The 22,724-nt window shown below is 39.0% G+C and overlaps 1 protein-coding gene across 1 annotated transcript; it reads left to right on the top strand.

The window, feature by feature from the left end:
- The first annotated feature begins 5,746 nt into the window (after positions 1-5,746).
- Positions 5,747-22,308, top strand: MED30 (mediator complex subunit 30). The gene is made up of 5 exons (XM_065752650.1): positions 5,747-5,802; positions 6,148-6,353; positions 7,318-7,476; positions 10,776-10,886; positions 22,056-22,308. Exons 2-5 carry the CDS (start codon positions 6,180-6,182, stop codon positions 22,149-22,151), a joined length of 540 nt encoding a protein of 179 aa, XP_065608722.1. The 5' UTR covers positions 5,747-5,802; positions 6,148-6,179; the 3' UTR covers positions 22,152-22,308.
- Positions 22,309-22,724: the final 416 nt, after the last annotated feature.

Below are 22,724 nucleotides of genomic sequence, written 5' to 3'. Positions count from 1 at the left end.
TTGAGTAATTATGAGATATATATAGAAGGCTGTATAGGAACAAGATAGAGAACTCTGGAGAAATACAAGAAATTCATCCAATTCTGTAATGTATCACTTGTAATACATTGCACAGAGGGAACATGGCCAGAAGTTTTGCATAAATAATGTCAATGAGTCAATCCAGGAACCCTGCAATAGTGCATCAGTCTGGAGGGATGATTTGTGTTCAGACATCTGCCTCCAGCTACGCTTTTTTTCTGTTGTTCCATTTCCTAGTTCATGTAGTCTTATATCATGGGGAAGACACAAGTGACATTTGACTTACACTGAGAGATGATGGCTTTTGTGGACAGGTTCCGCACTATATATCTTTCATGTCCTTATAACTTTTCCTGTAGCACCATTTATACTGCTGACTTCTTTCATGGTAAATTAGGACACTCCAAACAACTTACCCAGAAGCTATCAGTTCCTCCTTTAATCTATCTTCTTTGCTGTTAAATACACAATCTCTGAATTGTAAACTGTTTAGGACAGGGACTGCTCTCTGCATTCACACAGTAGAATGATGTTATGGTTCTCCCTGGAGTCTTCTTACTGCTACCAGAATGTATTTGCCATTACTAAATAACATGTCGTTTTCTTTTTAAATCATTCTAAAGCTACCAATAAGAAAATTAGATGAGCAAAATGCATCTTGTGATGAATAGATGATGTGAATGAGTGTCCAAATGAGGATGTAACAGAGGCAGAATGCTTCAATGAATGATTATAGGCATACACACGGAGCTACTGACCAGAACACACAAGTCTCCCAGGACTAGATCTGTAGCACTAGAAGGACCCATCTTACTACTTGTTAATATCTGTTTTATATGCCAAGTGTGCAGACAATATCTGATTCACATGCAGGAACAGTTGTGGAACCTGTAAGAAAGAAAACCACATAATCTGAATAGACTGACACAGAATAAATAACAATTAATTTTGCTGATAAAAATGAAGTCATAGGTGAAAGAAAACATATCTTGCCACATATAAAAGAAACAAGGATGAGGCTTACAGTACTTAAAGAATACAAATATATTTTGCAGACAGGTGATGGATAGGTGGCACCCCTTCCTCCCCCAACAGTGGCATGGACTTGTTCCTGTAAAGTCAGAGAAAGTTTTCACCTGTTACCAGTGGTTTACAGTCAGAGAGAGAAAGAAACCATTAAAAGCAGACAAAGAGAGGAACCCCAGGTTGCTGTGATTCTCAGAGTCTAGGACAAAACGTCACCTACTACAGAGCACAGCATGGATATTTCATGCAACAAGGACATATGTTGTGAAATAGTGCACTATCCTTCTCTCTCCTACTATGAGCGAGCCACAGGAATATAATCTGTCAGCACCTTAATGAGAACTGTGGCTCCAACTCTAGAGGATCAGTGGGAAACTGCACACTAGCAGTGACCCCTAAAGAGAATAGTCACCCTTGTGTACCTGATTATAATGCTAATAGCACGTAAGCAGTCAAACCACAGTGTATGCTAACTTTTCTCCAGTTTTAAACACTGTGCTGTCCACCACAAAGTCATTTGTCATCAACATACTTCCAGCATCAGAGTAACATCTGCAAAAACATAATTAGCCCCTCCACCTCTGTCCCACTGGTACCAGTCACTGCTTTGGCAGTCCCTTTGGATAGGTTTCTGTCCTCTGCTGGACAGAGGTCAAGTTTTCCCGAAGCTAGTTGCCTGTATAAATTACAGTGCTCATATTTTGCATCTCATTGTAATGCTTTCTTTTGCCAGCATCTGCTTCTTTGCAAATGTTCCATTTCCAAGCCATTTTTGTGCAAGCCCCAGGAGAAGCCATCAGACAAGCATGCTGAAAATCCAACCACAGGCATCATTAATGCACATCTGGCTGATGAAGACATACAGTTTATATAAAGTGCAATTTGGAAAAACTCCTTGTCCAAACAGTTAGTCCCACAAGATACCATTTGCTCAGGAAAAAATAGTACCAGGGAAAATATCTGAATTTCTAGCACAGGAAGTCATATGCTGCGTAAATTTATTTTGGGGTAAAAAGAAAAGAAAAAGATGCTGTTGTGTTTGAATAATTTGTGGTGTCAGCATTTGGATCACTGATATAGCAGTAGGCTGTGGGAGAGGAGCTAGGTAGAGAGAGACCAACATAGACAGGATAGGCCTGCCAGTGGGTTTGGGTCTAATGTCACAATGTTGAGATCATGTTGGGAATCCAAGATGTCTCTTCAAAGACATGCAACTCAACGGTTGCAAAATGATTGATCACTTACTTTTAATTCCTTCTTTACAATTCTGTCACCATTACGCTGAGAATACAGACTACTGGGCATAATGGTCTGCCATCTAAACAGTCTTCACACCAAAACTAGAAGATGAAACTAGTTTTCAGGTGCTGTAAAATACCAACAATAACACTTTCTGACTTTCCGCAGTGTGATTACAAGTGTTTAAAGAAGCATGAAATAGACCAAGGATGATATTTCTAAAGTGAAGGTCAAAAAGAAAAGTTTGGAGAGGTAGAGAATATATGATGTAACAGACCTGCCAGGATTAAGAAATGGAACTTCAGTACCTGCTACAAAAGGACAAAAAGAAAGCAAGCTACATTATGTGTTCAGCCCACCAAATGTACACTGATCTATCATGCTACACCTGACAGCTGTCATCTGACAAAGCTTGTAAAGTTTACCATGTTTTCATACTATGGGAAATGGATGTGGCTTAGTTATGCAGGTAATGCAGGTCCTGATGATATCTAAGGGAAGATCATAACACCCTTCTGAAATTCAGAGTTTTACAAATCATTCTGTGTACTCTGTGAACATCCAGAGGTGGGGCTACGGAAACCACTGCATTTGGTTACTGCCTGCATCTCACACCCTCAGCAGAATGAATCAGCAACACAGAGCAAATACAGATAAGCTCATTCATGGAAGTTCCTTCCATGAACACATGGGATACTATGGAGGATGAAGGAGAAAAGACGCAAGCAGGGAGGCTTCCACACTGATCTCTTGCAGTCCTTTTACCAACTGCAGCACCAAAGGGTTGCATGACAGAATCACACAATGGAAGAGTTGTCATAACTGCTCGATCCATAGCTTCTTCTCCATCCCTTCATCTCCATCCAGAAAACTGCTGTATCCATCCTCTATCAAACAAGACGTGGAATTGATTTGATTTATCTCATCCAATCTAGCACTGTCATGGATGGTCCCGCTTCCCTCTAAACTGCTGCCTTCACAGCTGATGGAGATACTTGTTTGGCTGAAGAAAACAACACTGTGGGAAAAATAACCAAACTCCAAACTCACATCACACACACGAAAACTCCACAATCCACTTCCCCTAATCACAGACCTTAAATGTTTTCTTTGGCTTATAAAGGTAATCTTTGTTGAATTAAACTCCACCCGGTTTTACTGTCTGTGTTAGCCACAAACACTAAAAAAGTTATGTGCTGTTATCTATCACAGCTAGGTAACGATAAAATTGTGCCTTGCCTGTTTATCATTGGCAAAGCTTCCAGAAAGTCCCATTATTTTTCCTTGAATCCACACATAAACACAGAATGGGACAGGACTGAGAATGAAAGTCCTTTCCTGGTTAACACATTTCCCCAAAGCCCATCTGTCATTCTGGAAGCAGTATCAAAGCATTGCTGCTAAGAAATAACATGAGGAGAACCTGAGAGTGAGCATACTTTTCTTTAAACAAGCAAAACAAATGATGATCCAGGAATTCCACCACTTCTGCTTATTTTTAAATAGAATGATTCAGACTGCCTTGCAAGCACACTGACTGCTTTACAGAAAATTGTCTTAAAGAAAACAAGTTATTCTCCTACTGAGGATTTTTGCTTCCTTGATAAAACACAGCCACACGAACTTTGTAGTTATTCATGGTTTGAGTTAGAATCTCTTAGAATACTATAAAATCATAAGCTATTATTTATATGAAAATGATAATCACTGAACTAGTTACTCTTTAAAAAGTTCTAATTAGCAATTTGGTTTAAACTTCATAGCACTAGAAGATACTGTGTAGATGTATGCTCTCTGTTAGGTTTTTGTTAGCTTCTCTACAACCCTGTGTAGGAAGAGAGAAAACAGGGACTTGACGCTGTGTAGTAGTTGGCAGCATCTTAAGACACTGGTTGAACTGATGCCACAGAAACTGAAACGGATGTGAAAGATGTGCTGTCTGATTTGGGCACCTTCCAGATGAAAGTAGCTTGGTCCAAGACCAAACTGAAGACACACAAAAGACAGCTTAACTGATTTTTTTAGAAAGCAAAATGTAAATTCATCTTTTTCTCATCCAATCATAAAAACACTCCTTATCTGAGAGGAGATTCCTTTTCCTAGTAGTGAAAAATCAGACTTAATGGTTCCACAGATTGGCAAAGAAAAGCTTGAAGCCCCCTAGCAACGTTCTTCAGCACTCTTTGCATTCAGACTTGGCTCTGCATTTCAACTGCCTACTGTAAGTAGCAGTCGTATACTTTAGTATTTGACTGTACACAGAGCCTGTGTCTGGCAGCACTGAACAGTAGGTGGTCTGAATCGCTCATTACTCTCTGGAACTTAAGACGCCATCGGATTTGGAGCAGCAAGTTAAGCAGTGTGAACAGACCTCTTGGGCACACAATCAAAAGAGGAAAACATTATCCTTTGTGCTCAGCTCTTGAACAGTTCTTGCATCATTTCCTTAATGTACAGTAAACTGAGATGCAAGCCTTCACATAAGCCCTTACAAATTCTCTGGGGGCTGCTTTTCCCATGCGTTGTCTAGCCAGACACAGTGGGATATTCTTTTGCTGTCTGAAAATATCTCCCTCTCCTTTTTATGAGCAATTTATTTTCCAGTTAGTCTAAGAAGCTCCTTCTGTATTTTTTTAATGTTAAAATTTTGTTAAAATACTTCATAATTATTTTCACTGTGCCTTGGCTAAAGAGCATGCTATAAAGAGAATTTAGCCACGCAACAAAGCTTCACCTTAGGCAATGGGGTGGTGTTTCCCCTCATTAATCTGAAGAAAAAAACCAACATGCATTCTGCAGCAAATTGCCTCCAAAAGCAACCTTGTATGGTTCTGTCCCTGAATGTTCCTTGGCTACATTGTTCCTTCTTTACAAGAGCCGTATATTATGAGTCATTTCTGGTTTTATTTTTCTTACAGCACTACAAACGCAATGCATTTTGCACTAAAGATCACTCATAACATCATTTTTTTAATATAGCACAACTACTTTATATGCCCTCTTCTGCATTTCAGGCACTTATTGTCAACATCAGTTTTCTTAGTAAGACATCAGGAGAGAAACTTTGACTCTATTTTTGGCTTGCAAAGAAATTTACTTTCCATGATAAAGACAGACAATAAACACCACGTAGTGCATCGAGAACTCAGTGCCCAACAGCCCTCACAAACTCTGCCGCGTCTTTTAGGCGGAGCTTCTTTTCCCTTGCACTTTCAAACGGCACCAACTCCACTACTTGCTGTGATCGGACAATGGGAAATAGTTTCAAACTAAAAGATGGGAGATTTAGATTGGATGTAAGGAAAAAGGGTGATGAGGATGCTAAGGGTGGCGAGGCATTGGGACAGCTCGTTCAGAGACGCGCCATAACCCCCAGCCCGCAGCATCCCTCACTACGCCCCTTCCCCCCACCCCCCGCTGCCGTGACGTCGCTTCCTCCTCGCCTCGCCCGCACTTCCGGTCGTGGCACAGTGCTTCCGCCTTTACGTTTCCACGGCAACGCGGCGCCCCGGGCCCGTGAGTAGCGGCCTCCGCTTGGCGCCGAGCGCGGCCTTATCGCTGGCTCAATCTCGACCCGCCCGCGCGGTCCCTCGCGTACTGCATGGGCAGCCGCCGGTGCGCCTGCTATCCGGGACGGGCCTGCGGCCGCCGAGCGGTACCTGGATCCCGGCTGCGGTGTGGGAGGCCGTGCTGCGAGGGAGGGGCGGCTGGTCCGGCGTGGGGCCCGCAGCCGTGCGGGTAGAGCCGAGAGCTTCGTGTGGTCAAGTCAGGCAGCTAGCCTTCCGCATCGCACGTATAGCCACGGTGCTGAAGTTTGTTTGCTAGAAACAAGTATTTAATCAGCGTCTGATCTTTTTACAGGTTGGATCAGTGGAACCCGTTGGCATCCAGAGATGTCAACCCCACCTCTGGCCGGGGCGGGGATGCCTCCCGGTGCATTCTCAGGGACACAGGCTCAGGCAGCTAGGGAAGTCAATACAGCTTCTCTCTGCCGTATTGGCCAGGAGACCGTGCAGGACATTGTGTTTCGAACCATGGAAATCTTCCAGTTACTGAGGAACATGCAGGTGAGAAAACTTTTTTTTTTTTTTTCCTTTTAAGTTGATGGTCATCTGTTCCCTTCTGGTGTTTTTACCACTAAGTGATTATGTGCACATGGAGATAGTGTGGGACATTTACATACCTAACTAGGCCAAACTGCCTTGAAAAAGGGAGTTGGTTGGAGAAACATATACAACTCTAACTGCATTTGGTTGCTCATGTGTTTTTAGTGAACATAGAGAACATTCACAAATAATGAATTGTCATTTCTACAACAATAAGCATATTCCAAATACACGTGGTGTCAGTTTCCCCTTTATGAATAGTGAAGTGTATTTATATGACGTTTATGTTTCTCTGTTTTTGTTAACCTCTAGGGAGTAATTTTAAAGGGGTTGTCATTGATCAGTGACATCATTCTTCTGTCTAAAAACTCTCTCCGTCTAAAACTCTGTTACATTCTTTTGATTTTTGAAGTGGACAGAATCCTGTTTGTTACTTACTGAAGAGAGCATACAGACTTCTTTCATGTTTCTCTGTTGACAGCATGCACTCAACTTCAGAGATAAACATGCAAATAATCCCTCCTGTTTCCTTTTTCCCTGTATTTCCATGTCTCCTGAAGTTTCCTTCTGTAATTATTTTAGGTATAGGTACTCAGAGTATTTCAATTTGCTTTGATTGTCTGAAATGTGACCTGGGCTTCAGGCATAAGGAGTCTCAGCCATGCTTAAGCATGGGTTAAGGGGTTCAGTGAAAGGTACAGAGCTTGCTAATGACCAGGATGTAGAAGACATGAAGCTGTTTGAGAGCAGTGATTTGGCACGTGAGATGAGCAAACAGAATTCATATATACTGATAAAGTAAGTAGAAATTTCAGTGAGAATCGTGTGATGGTCTTAGAATGCACAAAAAAATCTGATTTGTTGTATTTAATTCCTATAAGAGAAAATAATATTAATAGCACTTTTGTGTTTTGATTCTCCTCAGTTACCAAATGGTGTTACTTATCATACTGGAACGTATCAAGACAGACTGGGAAAACTACAGGAGCATCTCCGCCAGCTATCAATACTCTTCAGAAAACTGAGATTAGTCTACGACAAGTGTAATGAAAACTGTGCTGGACTTGATCCTATTCCCATAGAAGTAAGTATATCTACAGATTACAAATCAGACTTGGTTTAAAATCTTAGCTGTTTACCTCAGGCTTCTTTGTGCACTGACCAGTTTATTTCCTCCAGGGAAAAAAAAGGTCAGGGGGAAGTTTTTCTGAAAGAGATTGTTTTAGTGGAGTAAGTCTGTGGCTAAACAAAACGAAAAATACACCAAAAACTGCCCCCTTTTCCTGTTATGTGTGCAGAGACTGAATATTTTAAGCTCTTGAGAAGCTTTTGATGAGTTTTATTTTCACACATACTTGGGATGGAGAGGAGATATTCTTTATTCTTTTTTTTCTTCTTTTTTTTTTTATCAGAATGAAAAGGTCTTACCATGAGTACAAGGAGTAGTCCCTTTCAACCTTTTTGTTCTAAGGTCTCAGTGTTAACATCTGCACAGCAGAGTTCTCTGTGAATAGTTGCAATTCTTTTTCCTTTTACCAACGTAGTACTTGCTGCTGTGGAGTTAACAGAATGCTCACTTCCTCATGTTTTATGACAGGGTAAGTGAAAATGTCACATCGTTTCTTTTGATCCTCCATCTTAAATTCTTACTTCAAATTTTCAGTGATATTCTCAATCATGTTGTTAAGTGACTAACGTTTTAACCTTATATTTAATGAATATAGACAAACTTCTTTTTTATCAGTCAAATTACTTAATGGCTTTTTTCTTTTACTTAATTGACTCCTGATTTCTAACCCATTAAAGGAACATATGAATGCTGCTTTTCTCTCCTGTTTAAATTTTTTTTACTGCCAATTATTAGCCTTCTTAGTGATACTGCGCTGAACAAGGCAGGCAGTTATTCTGTGTCTCATGATCTAATCCTTTAGCAATTCTCAGAATCCTTAGAGTTGGAAGGGATCTCTGAAGGCCATCTAGTCCAACTCTCCTACAGTGAACAGGGACACTGCAGCTACATCAGGTTGCCCAGGGCCATATCCAGCCTTGCCTTAAAAGTCTCCAGTGATGGGACATCAACCACATCACTAGGCAACCTGTTCCAGTGTCTCATCACCCTCACTGTACAAAATTTTTACTGTATATCTAACCTAAATTTACTCTTACCACAGACCCTGCTTAAGAGTCTGTCCCCTTTCCTGTAGCTCCCTTTAGATACTGAAAGGCTGCTATCAGGACGCCTTGCAGCCTTCTCTTCTCCAGACTGAACAGCCCCAGCTCTCTCAGCCTCTCCTCATAGGAGAGATGTTCCATACTGTGGATCATTTTTGTGGCCCTCCTCTGGACATGCTCCAGCAGGTTTATATCTCTTCCGTACTGAGGACTCCACACCTGGATGCAGTACTTCAGGTGAGGCCTCACCAGTGCAGAGCAGAGATGCAGGATCACCTCCCTTGCCCTGCTGGCCACGCTTCTTTTGATGCAGCCCGGGATACAGTTGGCTTTCTGGGCTGTGAGGGCACAATTGGTGTATTTTCATAGCTAATGAATGACAGTATTGTCATTGTACTCCATTCTGAGCAGTCGATAGTAACTGCTAAGTTAGGTACCCACTTCAGTACTTATGTTAAGATATAAGAAGATAACTCCTTACTTTTTATGAGCTAGCATTGGGATACATATATGTGTATATTATCTGTCGTATTGCAAATGGTGTGCAGCAGTTTGTTAGTTTGCTGCCATTTAATGCAGAAATCCCAAGGTGAGTACAGTGAATGCCCAGGCTATAAAATTTACATAGATGTTACACTTTTCTTAACTTGCACTGCCAAAGCCACTTTGTTGTTCTCCGTGTCTTATTTCCTGCTTTCGTATTGTTTATGGCAAGAAATTGTTATTACATTCCATCAGTTAAGTCAATGTCTACTAATATTACTTAGCCTGTTATTATTAGTATGTAGATACTACGTTTCTTTAATTAATGTGTACTGCTAATTTAATAGGTGTTCTTATCAACTTCCCTTTAGCCAGCATAATAAGCAATAAGATTATTGTGAAGGAGATACAGTTTCAAAATCCTCTCACTAGAGAGAGATGTTTTATTTCTGCATCAGGTGTAGTTCTTTATTTGAATTCACAGCTTTTTCTTAAGGTGGGAGGTTTTCAAGGAGACGTCCTACTTTAAGAACATTGTTTTTCTATGAGAGAGAGAAGGAGCTTTTGCCAAGAGTATTTAGTAGCTGTGCTGCTTTTACTTTACAGGGCAGAGCTTAACATGGCATTTTTTTTTTTGTCCATCTCAATAAGCTTAATGAGTGTGGCCTCCAAAAGGATGTACAGAAGAAAATGTGATTTTCAGAGCTAAGTCAGAAGTTTTCAGCAGATTGCTGGAGGTTGCTGCTGAATGCTTCATATTACACCCCAACCTAAGAAACAAGTTAATATGCATTGTATGAGCAACCTGTTCTCTGACTTTTGAACTGTCTTGCACATTCGTATCACTTAATAGTATTTCATTTGTAGTATATATACGTGATCAAGGGTGTAGTTTTGCAATCAGCTTTAGCTTTTTTCAGTTCAGGACAGAAAATTCAACAGACTTCATGTGTGTATGTTGTGTTTAAAATGTATGTATGTTATAATTATTTTTGAATAAGATGTTAGTTTGGGTGAGTTGTGACACAAAGCATGTGTGTATTTTATAGCTAGTACATTTCCTGATCCTTTAATTATTTTTTTAGGAAAATAACATATATTTATGTTCATTTAGAAATTTTGAGAAGTCAGAATCTCTGGTAAAGCTTATGAAAAAAATGCAGTGCATTATGTGCTTGAGGAGATTGTGATGGAAAATCCCTGTGGAGAAACTCCTATTAGATAATTGTGGGCCTGATCTCAAGAGTAGCCTAACAGAAGACCTATAAAACAGCAAGTCTTAATTAGGGTATTATCCAAGTAGTTAATCTCCATGTGTAAAGCGTGTTGTAAATTATATTTAATACATCACTGAAATACTTGATAATAACAGTAACTTCACATTTGTGTTATTTCATAGTGGAGTAGTAAACTTCAAAATCGAAGTCAGTAGAGTTCAAGTATGCAAGGATTACCTGTGATTAACATCTTAAAAGGTTAATACTGAGCTCTGCCTGCAGTCTAGGCCTGGTAATACGTGTTACTGTGTCTTTTGGAAGCACAGAACTGACTGAGGCCATTATAAGGCTGTTGATTTTGAGGTGACAAAGTGTACCTGTCTGCACTTCTTTCCTTTCAGGAAGATTGAAACTTTGAAGGAAATATTAATACCTTCCCTTCTCAGGTGTTTCTTTTCTTTTCTCTTCCTATTTTCTTCTTTTTAAAAGCTGATGTTCTTTGTCTTCATAGCAACTTATTCCATATGTTGAAGAAGATGGCTCTAAGCATGATGATCGTGGTGCTGCTAGTCAGCTTCGTTTCGCTAGTGAAGAGAGAAGGGAAATCATGGAAGTAAATAAGGTAAGGAGTTGAAATTAATCTGCATGAAATCGAAAATGTCACTTTGACATTACAAAGCTTAGGTTTTTGACTGCTGTACTAAAGACCATATGTGAGATGACTGTCATCAAACTTCTTGCATGTAAGTATTTTAGAATTACAGTTTTTTAAGCTGTAGTACTGACTACTGGAGATTTCAGGTACTGTAACAATTTTAACTTGTGATTGTTTTTAGAACAATCTGTATTCTTTGAGTATTCACAGAGTCATGGAATAGCTTAGGTTGGAAGGGATCTAAGAGATCATCCACTTCTAGCCCACCTGCCATGGACAGGATTGCCACCCACTAGATCAGGCTGCCCAGAGTCCCATCCAATCTGGCCTCCATGGAAGGGGCGTCTACAATTTCTTTGGACAACCTGTGTCAGTGCCTCACCACTCTCTTAGTGAAGAATTTTTTTATAACAGCTAACCTAATTTTTTAGTTTAAAGCCATTCCCCCTTGTTCTATTACTATTAGACTGGGTAAAAAGTTGGGCTTCCTCCTGCTCATAAGGTCCTTTTGAGTACTGGAAGACTGCAGTGATATCTCCTCAGAGCTTCTCTCTCAAAACTAAACAAGCCCAGCTCCCTCAATCTTTCCTCATAGTAGCAGTGCCCAGCCCTTTGCTCATCTTTGTGGACCTGCTTCTATACTCCGCATCCTTCCTGTGCTGGGAGCCCCTGAATGCAGTACTCCAAATGGGGTCTTATTAGGGCAAAGTAGAGGGTGACAATGAATATTTTGTATTAAGGTTATGGTTAGCCCACTAGGTATAGGCAATACAGATGGAGATAAGGTACCTTGGCTTCTAAATATACATTAGGCTAGCACATTGAAAAATGGGTTTAAAACATCAGATTCTTAAGTGTTATCACAATTATGATGTGTGTTGGTAGAGGATTTTCTGGGCTACTTTGTGTATTTTGACAATGTGAGGAAGAGTGTTTCTTTTGTTAAGTACAGCATTTATTGAATCTTGACACGTTCAAAAAAAAAAAAGTACCATGTGATAAAGGTGCTTTTAAATTTTCGGTTTGAGTGGCAGTACACAATTGAGTACAAATAATATAGACAGATATAAATCTAAAAATAAATATGCTGTAGTAGATGATAATATGGCACTGAGATTAAATATAAGTAGTTTTAACAGATCATAATATTAAACATTGTTCCTGCCATCTGTAAAGTACAAAGATAGGATTAACTAAGTATCTGTGTGGCAGTAATATCTGTAAGTGCTTGGTAAAAGCAGGCATAATCTACAAAAAGAACTGAATAAAGGAAGTGAGTGTCTAAAATATTTATTTTTGGAGAGAATTATCACTGGATTTACAGCTTTTGAATTATTTCCAATATTTACATTTGTGTTCAACAATTAAAGATGTATCAAATTCTTCATAACCCATATATTTAGAAAAATTCATGCGTGTGGTACAGGCAAGAATGAGTGCTATGTGTGTTTGGAGAAAAGCAGTTGTCTGCTCTCTTGTTATATTCTTTGTGTTCAGTGCTGATGTAGCAGGGTGGTATGCATTATATTCTATGTAATGTTACACTGAGAATTTATGCACATTTATTTGCAATCTTTAAGTGCTAATAAGCTTAGCTGTCCATATTTGATATGTTTTTGATAGTTTTATGACATGTTTTGCCCTTGTTGTTGTACTTGTATGCTAATGTGTTTTTAAACCTCCCTGGTGTGATCTTGTGAAATGCATTTCATAAATGTTTACGATGAGTTTTAAATCATTAGAAGGTTAATGATGTTACAGGAGCATTAGTGGTAAGTCGGTAATTAAAAATGTATTCAAACCATTGCTTAAATGTGGTCTGAAATCCAGTATTTGCATGTAAGTGCCTCAACATAATTTTCAGATTTTCAACAATAAATTTTAAGAAGATAGTTGAACATTCTGTAATATTTGTGTGAACAAATGCTTATGTGCTGCAAGAGAAATTGAAGCCTCTTGTTTTTAAAACTGCACTTAATTTTTAAAATTTATTTCCTTATTCTAGTTTCAGAATTCAGATTGTAATATACTACAGTTCAGGAAAAGCTTAATTTTTTAAAACTAGAAATAAAGCAAACCATATCTTCACAAAAAAAAAAAAAAAGAAAGAAAGAAAATAGAATCACATTAATCTAACTTCTAATTCTTGCTACCGAACTTAAATAGCCTTCTCTGTTGCTTTACTGGCACTCCTGATAGCTTTTCAGTCCTCTGCAACTGTAACATTCATCTCCAGTTCAATTTTGCTTCATTTCTTTGAGTAAAATTTCAGTGATATAAAGCACTGATGAAAATGCCAGGACAAGGAAACCAATGTGACAGATGAAGAAGCTTTTTACATTCTTCATTCAGTATCTTTTCTTTGGTCAGCTGTTTGTCCTGATCTTATCTGGCTCTGTTTGCTGTGGTAGACAGTATCATTTTGGACTTTCACGTTTCTGGTACCAAAAAAGTATTATTGCATAACCCATTGCTTTGGCATTATTGAGACATTTGAATTCTTGGACCTTCCATGGGTTGTTTAAGTCCTTGCTTGACTTAGGCAGTCTGATCTTTCTGGTGGCACCCGTTTGTGTGTGAAGAACACTATCTCCTAGTGAGAAACACAAACAAAACTAGTAGATAATATAAAGGTTTGTTTTGTGCTTTTACAAAGACTTACCTCCTTTCAGGAACCACTGCCTTGAAACTGTATAATTTTAGTTTGCTACAGCAGCTGTCTGGGAAAGAAGGGGAGCCTCACATTAGGAGGTGGGAACTATCCTGTACTTCCTTTACTTACCATTCACTCTTAGGGTAGAAGAAGTTGTCATAGCAGAGTTCTAAAACAATGCCGTTGTTTTTGATATCAATTTAACACAGTGACATCTTATTTAATCTGCTCAATTAGACTTAAGTTTTAGGTCAGAATATTTAATGCCCTAATATTGGCTAAGAAGTACTTGTCCATTAATTAAAAGTATTGATCAGTTTACAAAGTAATGAATTTCTGTCCTAGCAATTCAATAATATCTAGCAACTGTAAGTTTAAATGAAACCTATTAGATTTAAATCAAAAGGGACTTTAGCTATACAAGAAGTTACTAAACAGAATGCTTATAACTGTGCACCACTGCTGTAAGAAAAACAAAAAAAAGCATATAGTTGGTACCCACTAACTCTTCCTTTTGTGTGGAACAGTTCTTTCCTGCACTTCCCACAGCTATTGGTTATTCCTTTATAATAGAATCGTAGAATGGCTTTGGAAGGAAAGCTACTTCCAACCCCCTGCTGTGGGCAGGGTTGCCACCCACTAGATCAAACTGCCCATGGCCCCATCCAGTCTGGCCCTGATCACCTCCATGGATGGTGTATTCACAACTTGGGCAACCTGTACCAGTGCCTCATCACTATCATCTTCCTAACATCTAACCTAATTTTTCCCTTTTTATTTTAAAGCCATTCTCCTTTGTTCTGACACTATAAGACTGTGTGAAAAATCAGGCTCCCTCCTGCTTATAAGCTCCTTTTGAGTACTGGAAGACTGCAGTGAGGTCTCCTCAGAGCCTTCTTTTCTCAAAGCTAAACAAGCCCAGTTCCCTCCCTCTTTGTTCACAGTAGAGGTGCTCCAGCCCTTTGATCATCTTTGTGATCTGTTTGAACGGGGCTCTGAGCAATCTGGCCTAGTGGTAGGTGTCCCTGCCAGTAGCAGAGGAGTTGGAGCGAGGTGAACTACTCCCCTCCAACCCAAGCCATTCTATGATTTGTGGCCCTTCTCTGGTCTCACTTCTACAGCTCTGCATCCTTCCTGTGCTGGGAACCCAAAGCCTGAACGCAGTATTCTAGAAAACAGTATTTGCTTTCCAGAGTTGGAAATTGGTGAGAAATTTCACTCTTTTTTCTGTCATAAATAGTTTACTGTTCCAGAGTCAGTTTAGTATTGCACTGATTTACAAATACAAGTCCTATAAGTTTTTACTGAAGATAATTACTGTTTGCAACAGCAAATGGTAATTGGGCAGCTATTAAAAATTTTTCTCTATTGCCTTCATATTTTTGTCTGTGTTTAATATTATATCTACAGGTTTCTTACCTTCCAGTACAGCCTTACCTATAATATTTTTCAGATGTCAGGCTCAAGTTTTGTAGTATATTTAATAGGACAACCTAGTGGTCTCAGTGCATTTGGCTAAAAATGAAAAGATGTGAAATACTACTGAGACATTTCAGGTGACCCTTTTGAAAATAATCCTGTTTGATATTCTTAATTAATCTTTGCTGACTGGCTAACTGTGATCTTGCTAAGAGTGCAAAAAGACAACTTACAGCCTTTTGAGTCAAGTTGCTATGAATTTACCTCATGGCTTTCTTGATAAGGAAACCCTTGTGCACTGGAACCAATGTGTTGTGGAGTAGTCCTTTAATATGACAGCAATCTGCAACTAGTCTATCTCTTCAGGGAGGAATTTTGCCTGAAAACTACTTTCCTCTATGCCGTAAACTTGATTTCTTTTAAAACTATCCATCATAGTATTTGCATGTATTAATTATTTTGTATTAATGGGATCCTTTTCACCCCAGATATGAGTGTGCACCAGGGAACACTTTAGCAAGAGAGGAAGAATTGTTTATTTGGACACTGTCTCAGTACAGCAGTCTGCAGTGAGTATGTTTTCATGCTTGTTTGGGTACCCAAACTGGCTGTCTGCAAGGACAGAGAATTCAGGCTCGGTGTCTAGTTCAATCTGTAGCTCAAAGCAGGGCCAACTGTTACAGGTCCAGTTACGCAGATGTATATCCAGTAACTGTGAATTTTTATCTACTGCTCCTCTTCCTTCTGCTGTGCCCATTCAAGTCTTTTCTATAATCCTTATTAGGTAGATGAAGACACCATTAAGATAATGCCTTAACCTTATCAGCTTCTCATGTCATATGCTCTAGCCTGCTGATCTTCTTGTCCTTCCATTAAACTTTCTTCAGTATAGTAGTGTTCTGTATTGAGTCCCAAGTTGGACGATCATTCTTCAGAGACAAAGAGAGAATATTTTCACTTGACTCTTGCTAGTATAGCAGTACAATGTCAGTCTTCACTGTTGCAGAAGGATCCACTGCTAAATGACATCCAACTTGTCAGAAAGTTTTAACAGAATTGTCAGATCCTTTTCTGCAAAGCTGTGTTTTATTCTCTGAGCTCTTGACCTGTGCTGTTTTATGAGTTTAGATGTGGGATGTTGCCGTTCACCTTAGTTGAAATCCCTGAGATGGACTTCAGCCTGTGTCTCCCACCTGTTGAGATCTCTATTTCTGCCACTGGGTGTATTGACCACTTTCCCCAGTTTGTTATAGTTCACAAACTTGATATGCTAATTAGGTCATTAAGTGTGAATAGACGATTAATGAGGCTATAAAACATATTGACCCTACTATCAATCCTGAGAAACATTAAGAATGATACTAATACTATGAGAGGTACTATGAGACTGCTCCCATTCACCTCATTCGTCATGTGTTTGGACCTTACTTCCAGAAGGATTTGCCTCATAATCTTTCTGCATTAAAGCTCAGACTGACCAGCCTTTAGTTTCCTTAGTTTGCTGGATTCCCTTCCTTGCCTTTCTTAAAGATGACTTGTGATGTTTCTGTATTCATTGGGAAAATCTCCCAACCTCCAATAGCACCTGAAAAAAATAACGTTGTGAGGTCTTGTAATTTCATCAGCCAGTTCTCAACACTTGTAGATGTATTATTTCATAGGTAAGCTTAGTAAGTGTGGGATAGATGAGTGGTCAGTGAGGTAGATTGAGAATAGAGCTTAGAGCACTGTGGTCAGTGGTGCAGTCTAGTTGGAGGCCTGTAGCAAGGAATACCCTCCAGGGGTCAGTTCTGGGTCTGGTCTTGTTGAACATCTTCGTCAGTGACGTGGTTGAAGGGTAGAGTGCACCCTCAGCAAGTTTGCTGATGATACAAAGGTATTAGGAGTGGCACACACAACAGGAGGCTGTGCTGCACATCAGTGAGACCTAGACAGGCTGGAGAGCGGGATAGAGAGGAACCTTGTGAGGTTAAACAAGGACAGGTGTAGAGTCATACACTTTGGGTGGAATAACTACACACGTCAGTACAGGTTGGGGGCTGACCCATTGCTAATGAGCTCTGCAGAGAAGGACTTAGGTATCCTGGTGGACAAGAGGTTGACCATGAGCCAGCAGTGTGCCAAGACTACCAATGGTATCCTGGGATGGATTAAAGAGTGTGGCCAACAGGGCACAGAGGTGTTCCTCCTCTCTACTCTGCCTTGGCGAGGCCACATCTGAAGTACTGTGTCCAGTTCTGGACTTCTCCACTCAGGAAAAACAGGTAATTCTAGAGGGAGTCCAGTGGAGGACTACAAAGATGATTAGGAGCCTGGAGCATCTTTCTCATGAAGAAGGCTGAGAGACCTGGGTCTGTTCAGCCTGGAGAAGAGTGGACTCAGAGGGAGTCTTATCAATTCTTCCAGACATCTGAAGGGGAGGTGTCAAGTGAATGAGGCCATGCTCTTTTTGGTGGTGCCCAGTGAGAGGACAAGGGGCAACAAAAACAAATTGGATCATGGGAAGTTCCATCTGAAATGAGAAATAACTTTGCTTTGAGAGTGATGAGCACTGGATCAGGCTGAGCTGACCAGAGAGGCTGTAGAGTCTCCTCCTTGGGAGATATTCAAAACTGACCTGGATGCTTCCTTCTGTAACCTGCTCTAGGGAGTCTGGTTCAGCAGGGGATTGAACGTGGTGATCCCCAGTATTCCCCTCCAGCTCCGATGATTCTGAGATTTTATTCCATATAACCCTTTTTTTTTTTTAATATGCATATATTTTTTAGTGCAATGTTCTTCATGTAGATTCCTATATCAAAACATCATCATGGTTACAGAGTTGAGAAAAGTTAGGAGAAAGTTAAACTGCAGTCCCAATTATACCCTTTTATCCCCATATGAATGCATATTTTACAATCTTTATTATCACATTTTATTCCTCTTCTCACTACCCTTCCTTCCTTGAAGAATCCTTGAGTTATTTTGCTGTTGTTACAGCAAAGAATCATAGAATTGCTCAGGTTGGAAAAGACCTTCAAGATCATTGAGTCCAACCACAGATATGCACTGTTTGGATTGAATCAGAATTGTGGTAAATTACATTATAAGAATCTAGGTTTATATATTGTGTATAAAGCATGGATTGGAACACAGGCTGCCACTAGTGCTCCTGCTGTTTTCAGGAGCATTAGCAATTTTCTTATTCACTATAAGGCTAGGAGAGAGGCTGAAACTTAGTTTCTCATTTCCAATAAGGATAGAACAATTGTCTGTGAACAAGATCAGAAAAAGTTGTGGATTATAAATGATGAATACATTATACTTAATTGCCCAGAAGTGTTAACAATGAATGCTTTTTTGAACCATTTGAAAAATATACGAATAGCCATATGTGTGTATTTATTATGATATAATGTGTTCTTCAGTATAAATGGAATAGCCATAATTTAGAACATCACCTGAAAGCTTTAAGAGAGTTGGACCAAAGTACTGATTCATTTTTTTTCTCTTACAGCTTTTTTCTTCCCTTCACACATAACATTGCAAATCTTTTGAATACAAAACTGTTTTCCTACGTCCTTTCCTTAAGAGATTTCACTATGAAGGGCTCTTTGAAAAAAAGGTCTCTGACAATGCTGGTAGAAACTATGGCTGGCATAGTATTTTTTTTTTGTTCAGCAGAAGAGATGTCTTTAAAGCACAAGCACATACGTTTGATGGCTTTACAGGCATCAGTTGGAATGTAGTCTTACTCTTCCACATCATTACCTTAGGCTGAGGAAGAGAATTTTAACAAATAAATTAAGTGTGGGGTAATGACTCATTGTGATGTTTAGGTTTTAAAGTGTGCAAGATAACTGAGCTTAACATGGAGAGAGAGATGGGATCAGTGCACAAAAGAAAGTTTTGATACATCTCTGAAAGAAGTTTGTAGATTGGTCTAGACAGCTTTGATATCAAATGAAATGAAAGCGAACCAAAAATGTGTTTAAGTCAGAAATAGATTTCGATCAAAACTGAAATTACTGCATCCCACTGCATCCAAATCTGTATGAACTATGTCAAGTTCCTTATTGTGCATTCCTTGAAAGATAGGTACTGTCTGGGTGTATGTTATGGTTCTCCCTCTTTTTTCATCTACTGCTTTCTGTACTTACTTGCGTGTTTTCACAACTGCTTTACCTGACCTAAGCCTGTGAAGGTCTGTTTTGCTGCTGAAGGGTGTAATCCTTGTCAGCTGCCTCGTGCTGGCACTAGTATTTGGAGCATCAGTCAAAGTGGAGAGGTAATCACAGGGGAAATAAGTATTGCCAGAGAAGATCCCTCAGGACTGGTTTTTGGTCAGATCGCCTTTCTGATAGAGGGTGAACAACAGAAACTTGCCTGTCAGATACAAAGCGAATGTACGGAAGTTAAATTCGTTATAAACTACCTCAAATAAGATCATTTTCGTGCATCATCTTAAAACAGATAAAGGCAGAAGCTGTAGCATTTATGTAGGATGAAGTGCCTTTTCTTGTTTCATGCAACCATTAATCCTGAGAAACAGTCCGGAGTTCAACTAAGTCATTTCAGGAGAAGGAGGAAGGCGTGGGAGGCGAGTTGTAAGCAATCTGTTCAAATGAAAATTTGTCATCTCTGCAAGAAGCTTCTTTCAGAACTTGTGTGTTTCCCAAGAAGGCCATTTCGCCTCTCTTTCTAAGGCAAAGTGGACATGTCCTTATTGGTTCAGTAAAGCCTTAAACAGAGACCGTACTGCCAGTGCTGGCATAAGACATGCTATTTATTTTTCTTGTGATCTTTGTTACCAGTCTATGATGTAACGAAGATCACTACATGCTTTTAGCTGGGATACTGTCCTCTATGAAGTGGAAATTGCCCCCTTGCTGTTTATTCCTTTTTCCAGATAATATTCCTTGCAATCCAGAGATGGTGCTTCACCTTAGGTGTTTTTTCTGTCTCTGCAAAAAGTAGAAGAGCTAAGAAAATGAAATGCCAAAGAAATGGACTTTAAATTGCCTCCAGATAGATGTAATAAAAATGATATTATTCATCTTTTTACAAACACTTTGAAATTAAATGAAATCCAATTTGAAGGTTCCTTTGGCTAGCAGAAAGATCAAGAAGTTTTGTTTCATAATAGTTGCACAAGAAATGAAAATTATTGTGCTATAGAATGAATCTTTTGGATGTAACTTATGCATAAGTTCATATGGGCATATCTACATAAAAACATATAACAACACAGTTAGAAAAGGATGCATAGAAAACAGTCTGCAGCACCAGAGGTTAATGTTTCTTCTTTGTCTAACACGTAATCATCACTGACTGTTCAGCCTTCATTTCTCTTGGTGAAGGCTTTGAAGAATCATGAAATGACGTGCCCTTGGTAACAGTGAGTGACAGCTTGCATTAAGCTACTTGTTTTGATGTTACATTTCTTGATTTCTCTGAGATTAAATGTTGCGGGTGGCAAATGGAAATATGTTTTTAAATGCCACAGGTGTGAACATGCTTGTTTATCTCATCTCTTGTACTCTGTAAAGCATCAAGATCTTACGTCATTACGTTTTGTAGGGAAATGAAATTATGTCTTTTAAATGTTGTCATCACTACATTCTTCTCTCAGTTCTCTTTTGTCTTTTGGAACTGAATCTTTGCTCTGTGTGGCACAGTTTTGAATTAGCAAATGGAAAAGGATTTGATAAATGCACTTTGTAACTGTTAAAATAATTTTTAATCAATCAACTGCTTGCTTAGAACTTCTGAGTTAGTGCACATGAACAGTCCTACATCTGTTTTACCTTCTTCTCAGGAGTCAGAAAGGAGTCAGTGTGGGCTCTGCTTACAGGGAACATGTCTACTGAAGGGTGTTCAGAAATCTTTCCCTTTCTCTAAGTACAGTGTTCTCCTAAACATAATTACTGTATTACTTAAGACCAGTTTTACAGGCCTGAAGTGAGTAGGCTTCTTTATTTTTCTGGACTTCTGAGCCTGACGAGCTGAGCTCTTAAAAAATACTGGTTTATTGTTCGCCTTAAAAGTCAGTACTCTGATTTTAAGTATGCTGTTGCTTTTGTTGCTTCTTTTTGTCACTGTTTCTGTTAGTTACTAAACTGAGTTATTCTTTTAATGTTTTGCCACTTGTGTACTGCAGAAGGAAACAAGGTTATGTCAAACCTGAAACGTTTTGAGTGGAAGCAGGTCTTTCTCGTGCTTCGGCTTTACTTAGAAACCTGGACCTCCCGTATGAATTTGATCTCTGATGTGAGGAGGTTGACTTTATATCAAATCTGAATGAAATGAAGGACATGGGCTTGTTGTTAATAATGCACAGTGACTTAGTTCTTGACAGCTTTGATTTGAGCAGGAAAATGAATAAATTGGATAAGTATCTGTATTACTATGAAACATGAAAGGTTAGGAAGTTTCTACAGCGTCTTAATGCACTGATATTTATTCTGCAGAGACATAATTTTTAAGTTCTGGTTACCAAATGAAAGTGAGTTTTCTTCTCTTCTGTCCTTTCAGATGCTTCTGCAGTTCACAAAAGCAAGTACAGAGTTTTAAAGAATTCAGCACAGATCACGTAGCTGACCAGAGTTGACTGACGTAGGCAGAAGGTGTAGAGAAGTTTGATTGACTTAGGGTTTTTTCAGACTTTGACTTTTAGTACCCCACTTTTTCTGAGCACCCAACTTATACGATGCATATTAGCATAAATTTAGCTGTTCCCTGAGCTCTTCTGGTCTCAAATCTCAATTCCTTTTCTTTGTATAAAGTGCTGTCTTTTGGACTTCGGTAAGAGGGCCGATGGCCACAGGCTTGCTCTTGTTGAATGGATTAAATGTTTTGATAGAAAGATTGCTTTGAAAAGAAATAGCATTACCCTCTGACAATGATCTTTAACTTCTTTTTTTGTATTTTAAGAGTATGCTTTAAAGTAGATGTATTATCTAATACTGCTTACAGGCAGCTGACAAAAGGATATGTATAGCATTCCATAACACTAACTTTTCTTGAAATTCTGAGTGTACTATTTCCACTGATGGCAAAAATCTTCTCATAAAATCTTCCCACAGAAACTGAAACTGAAGAATCAGCAACTGAAGCAGATCATGGATCAGTTACGGAATCTCATTTGGGACATAAATGCCATGTTGGCAATGCGGAACTGAACAAGGAAAATCGAAGTTCATATTCAGAAAAGAGACAAATTTCTTTGAATATACTTTATTTCATTTTGAGAATAAATATCTTTTTCCTACAACTCTGTGGAAGCAGTATTTGAATTATCTTCAAGAGTAAAATGCTTGCGTTTTTTCCATGATAACTTAAATGGTGCTGGCATTGTTTTTGTAAAGGACTCATCCTGCAGACTGTACCTGAACAATTCACTTAGATTGATTATAATAAATTTTACAATTTAGAGTAATAATTCAGATTGTTATGCAAGTTGGGCCTGTGTAAAATAAACATTTCTGGATTTTTTTTAATAATACATTAAAACACGCTTTAAATATGTAATCTGCTGCTTGCATTCCATCTATAGTGCAGTTGACTTTTACAGAGAGGAGTATTTGCAGTACAAGAGAGTAGCTTCAATAAGCTACAGAACTGAAATAAATTATCAGATCTTGTGAACATTTTCCTATTTTAGGAATGAATTACAAGGTTCTGCACTTCCGGAGTTCATCTTATCCCATATCCTATCATTGTTATGTTGGTAGCATTAGATAAATTAGAGCAAA

This window comes from Cyrtonyx montezumae, unplaced genomic scaffold, assembly GCF_038088225.1.
Source record: "Cyrtonyx montezumae isolate F1298 unplaced genomic scaffold, pur_monq_1.0 scaffold_8, whole genome shotgun sequence".
In the NCBI taxonomy this organism is placed as follows: Eukaryota; Metazoa; Chordata; class Aves; order Galliformes; family Odontophoridae; genus Cyrtonyx; species Cyrtonyx montezumae.
The sequence above is the reverse complement of the archived record's forward strand: the minus strand, read 5'-3'. Positions and strand labels throughout refer to the sequence as shown.

Coding starts and splice junctions, on each gene's coding strand:
- MED30 (XM_065752650.1), top strand. CDS start 6,180: ATGTCAACCCCACCTCTGGCCGGGGCGGGGATGCCTCCCGGTGCATTC. Junction 6,354..7,317: donor AGTTACTGAGGAACATGCAG/GTGAGAAAACTT, acceptor GATTCTCCTCAG/TTACCAAATGGTGTTACTTA. Junction 7,477..10,775: donor TTGATCCTATTCCCATAGAA/GTAAGTATATCT, acceptor TTGTCTTCATAG/CAACTTATTCCATATGTTGA.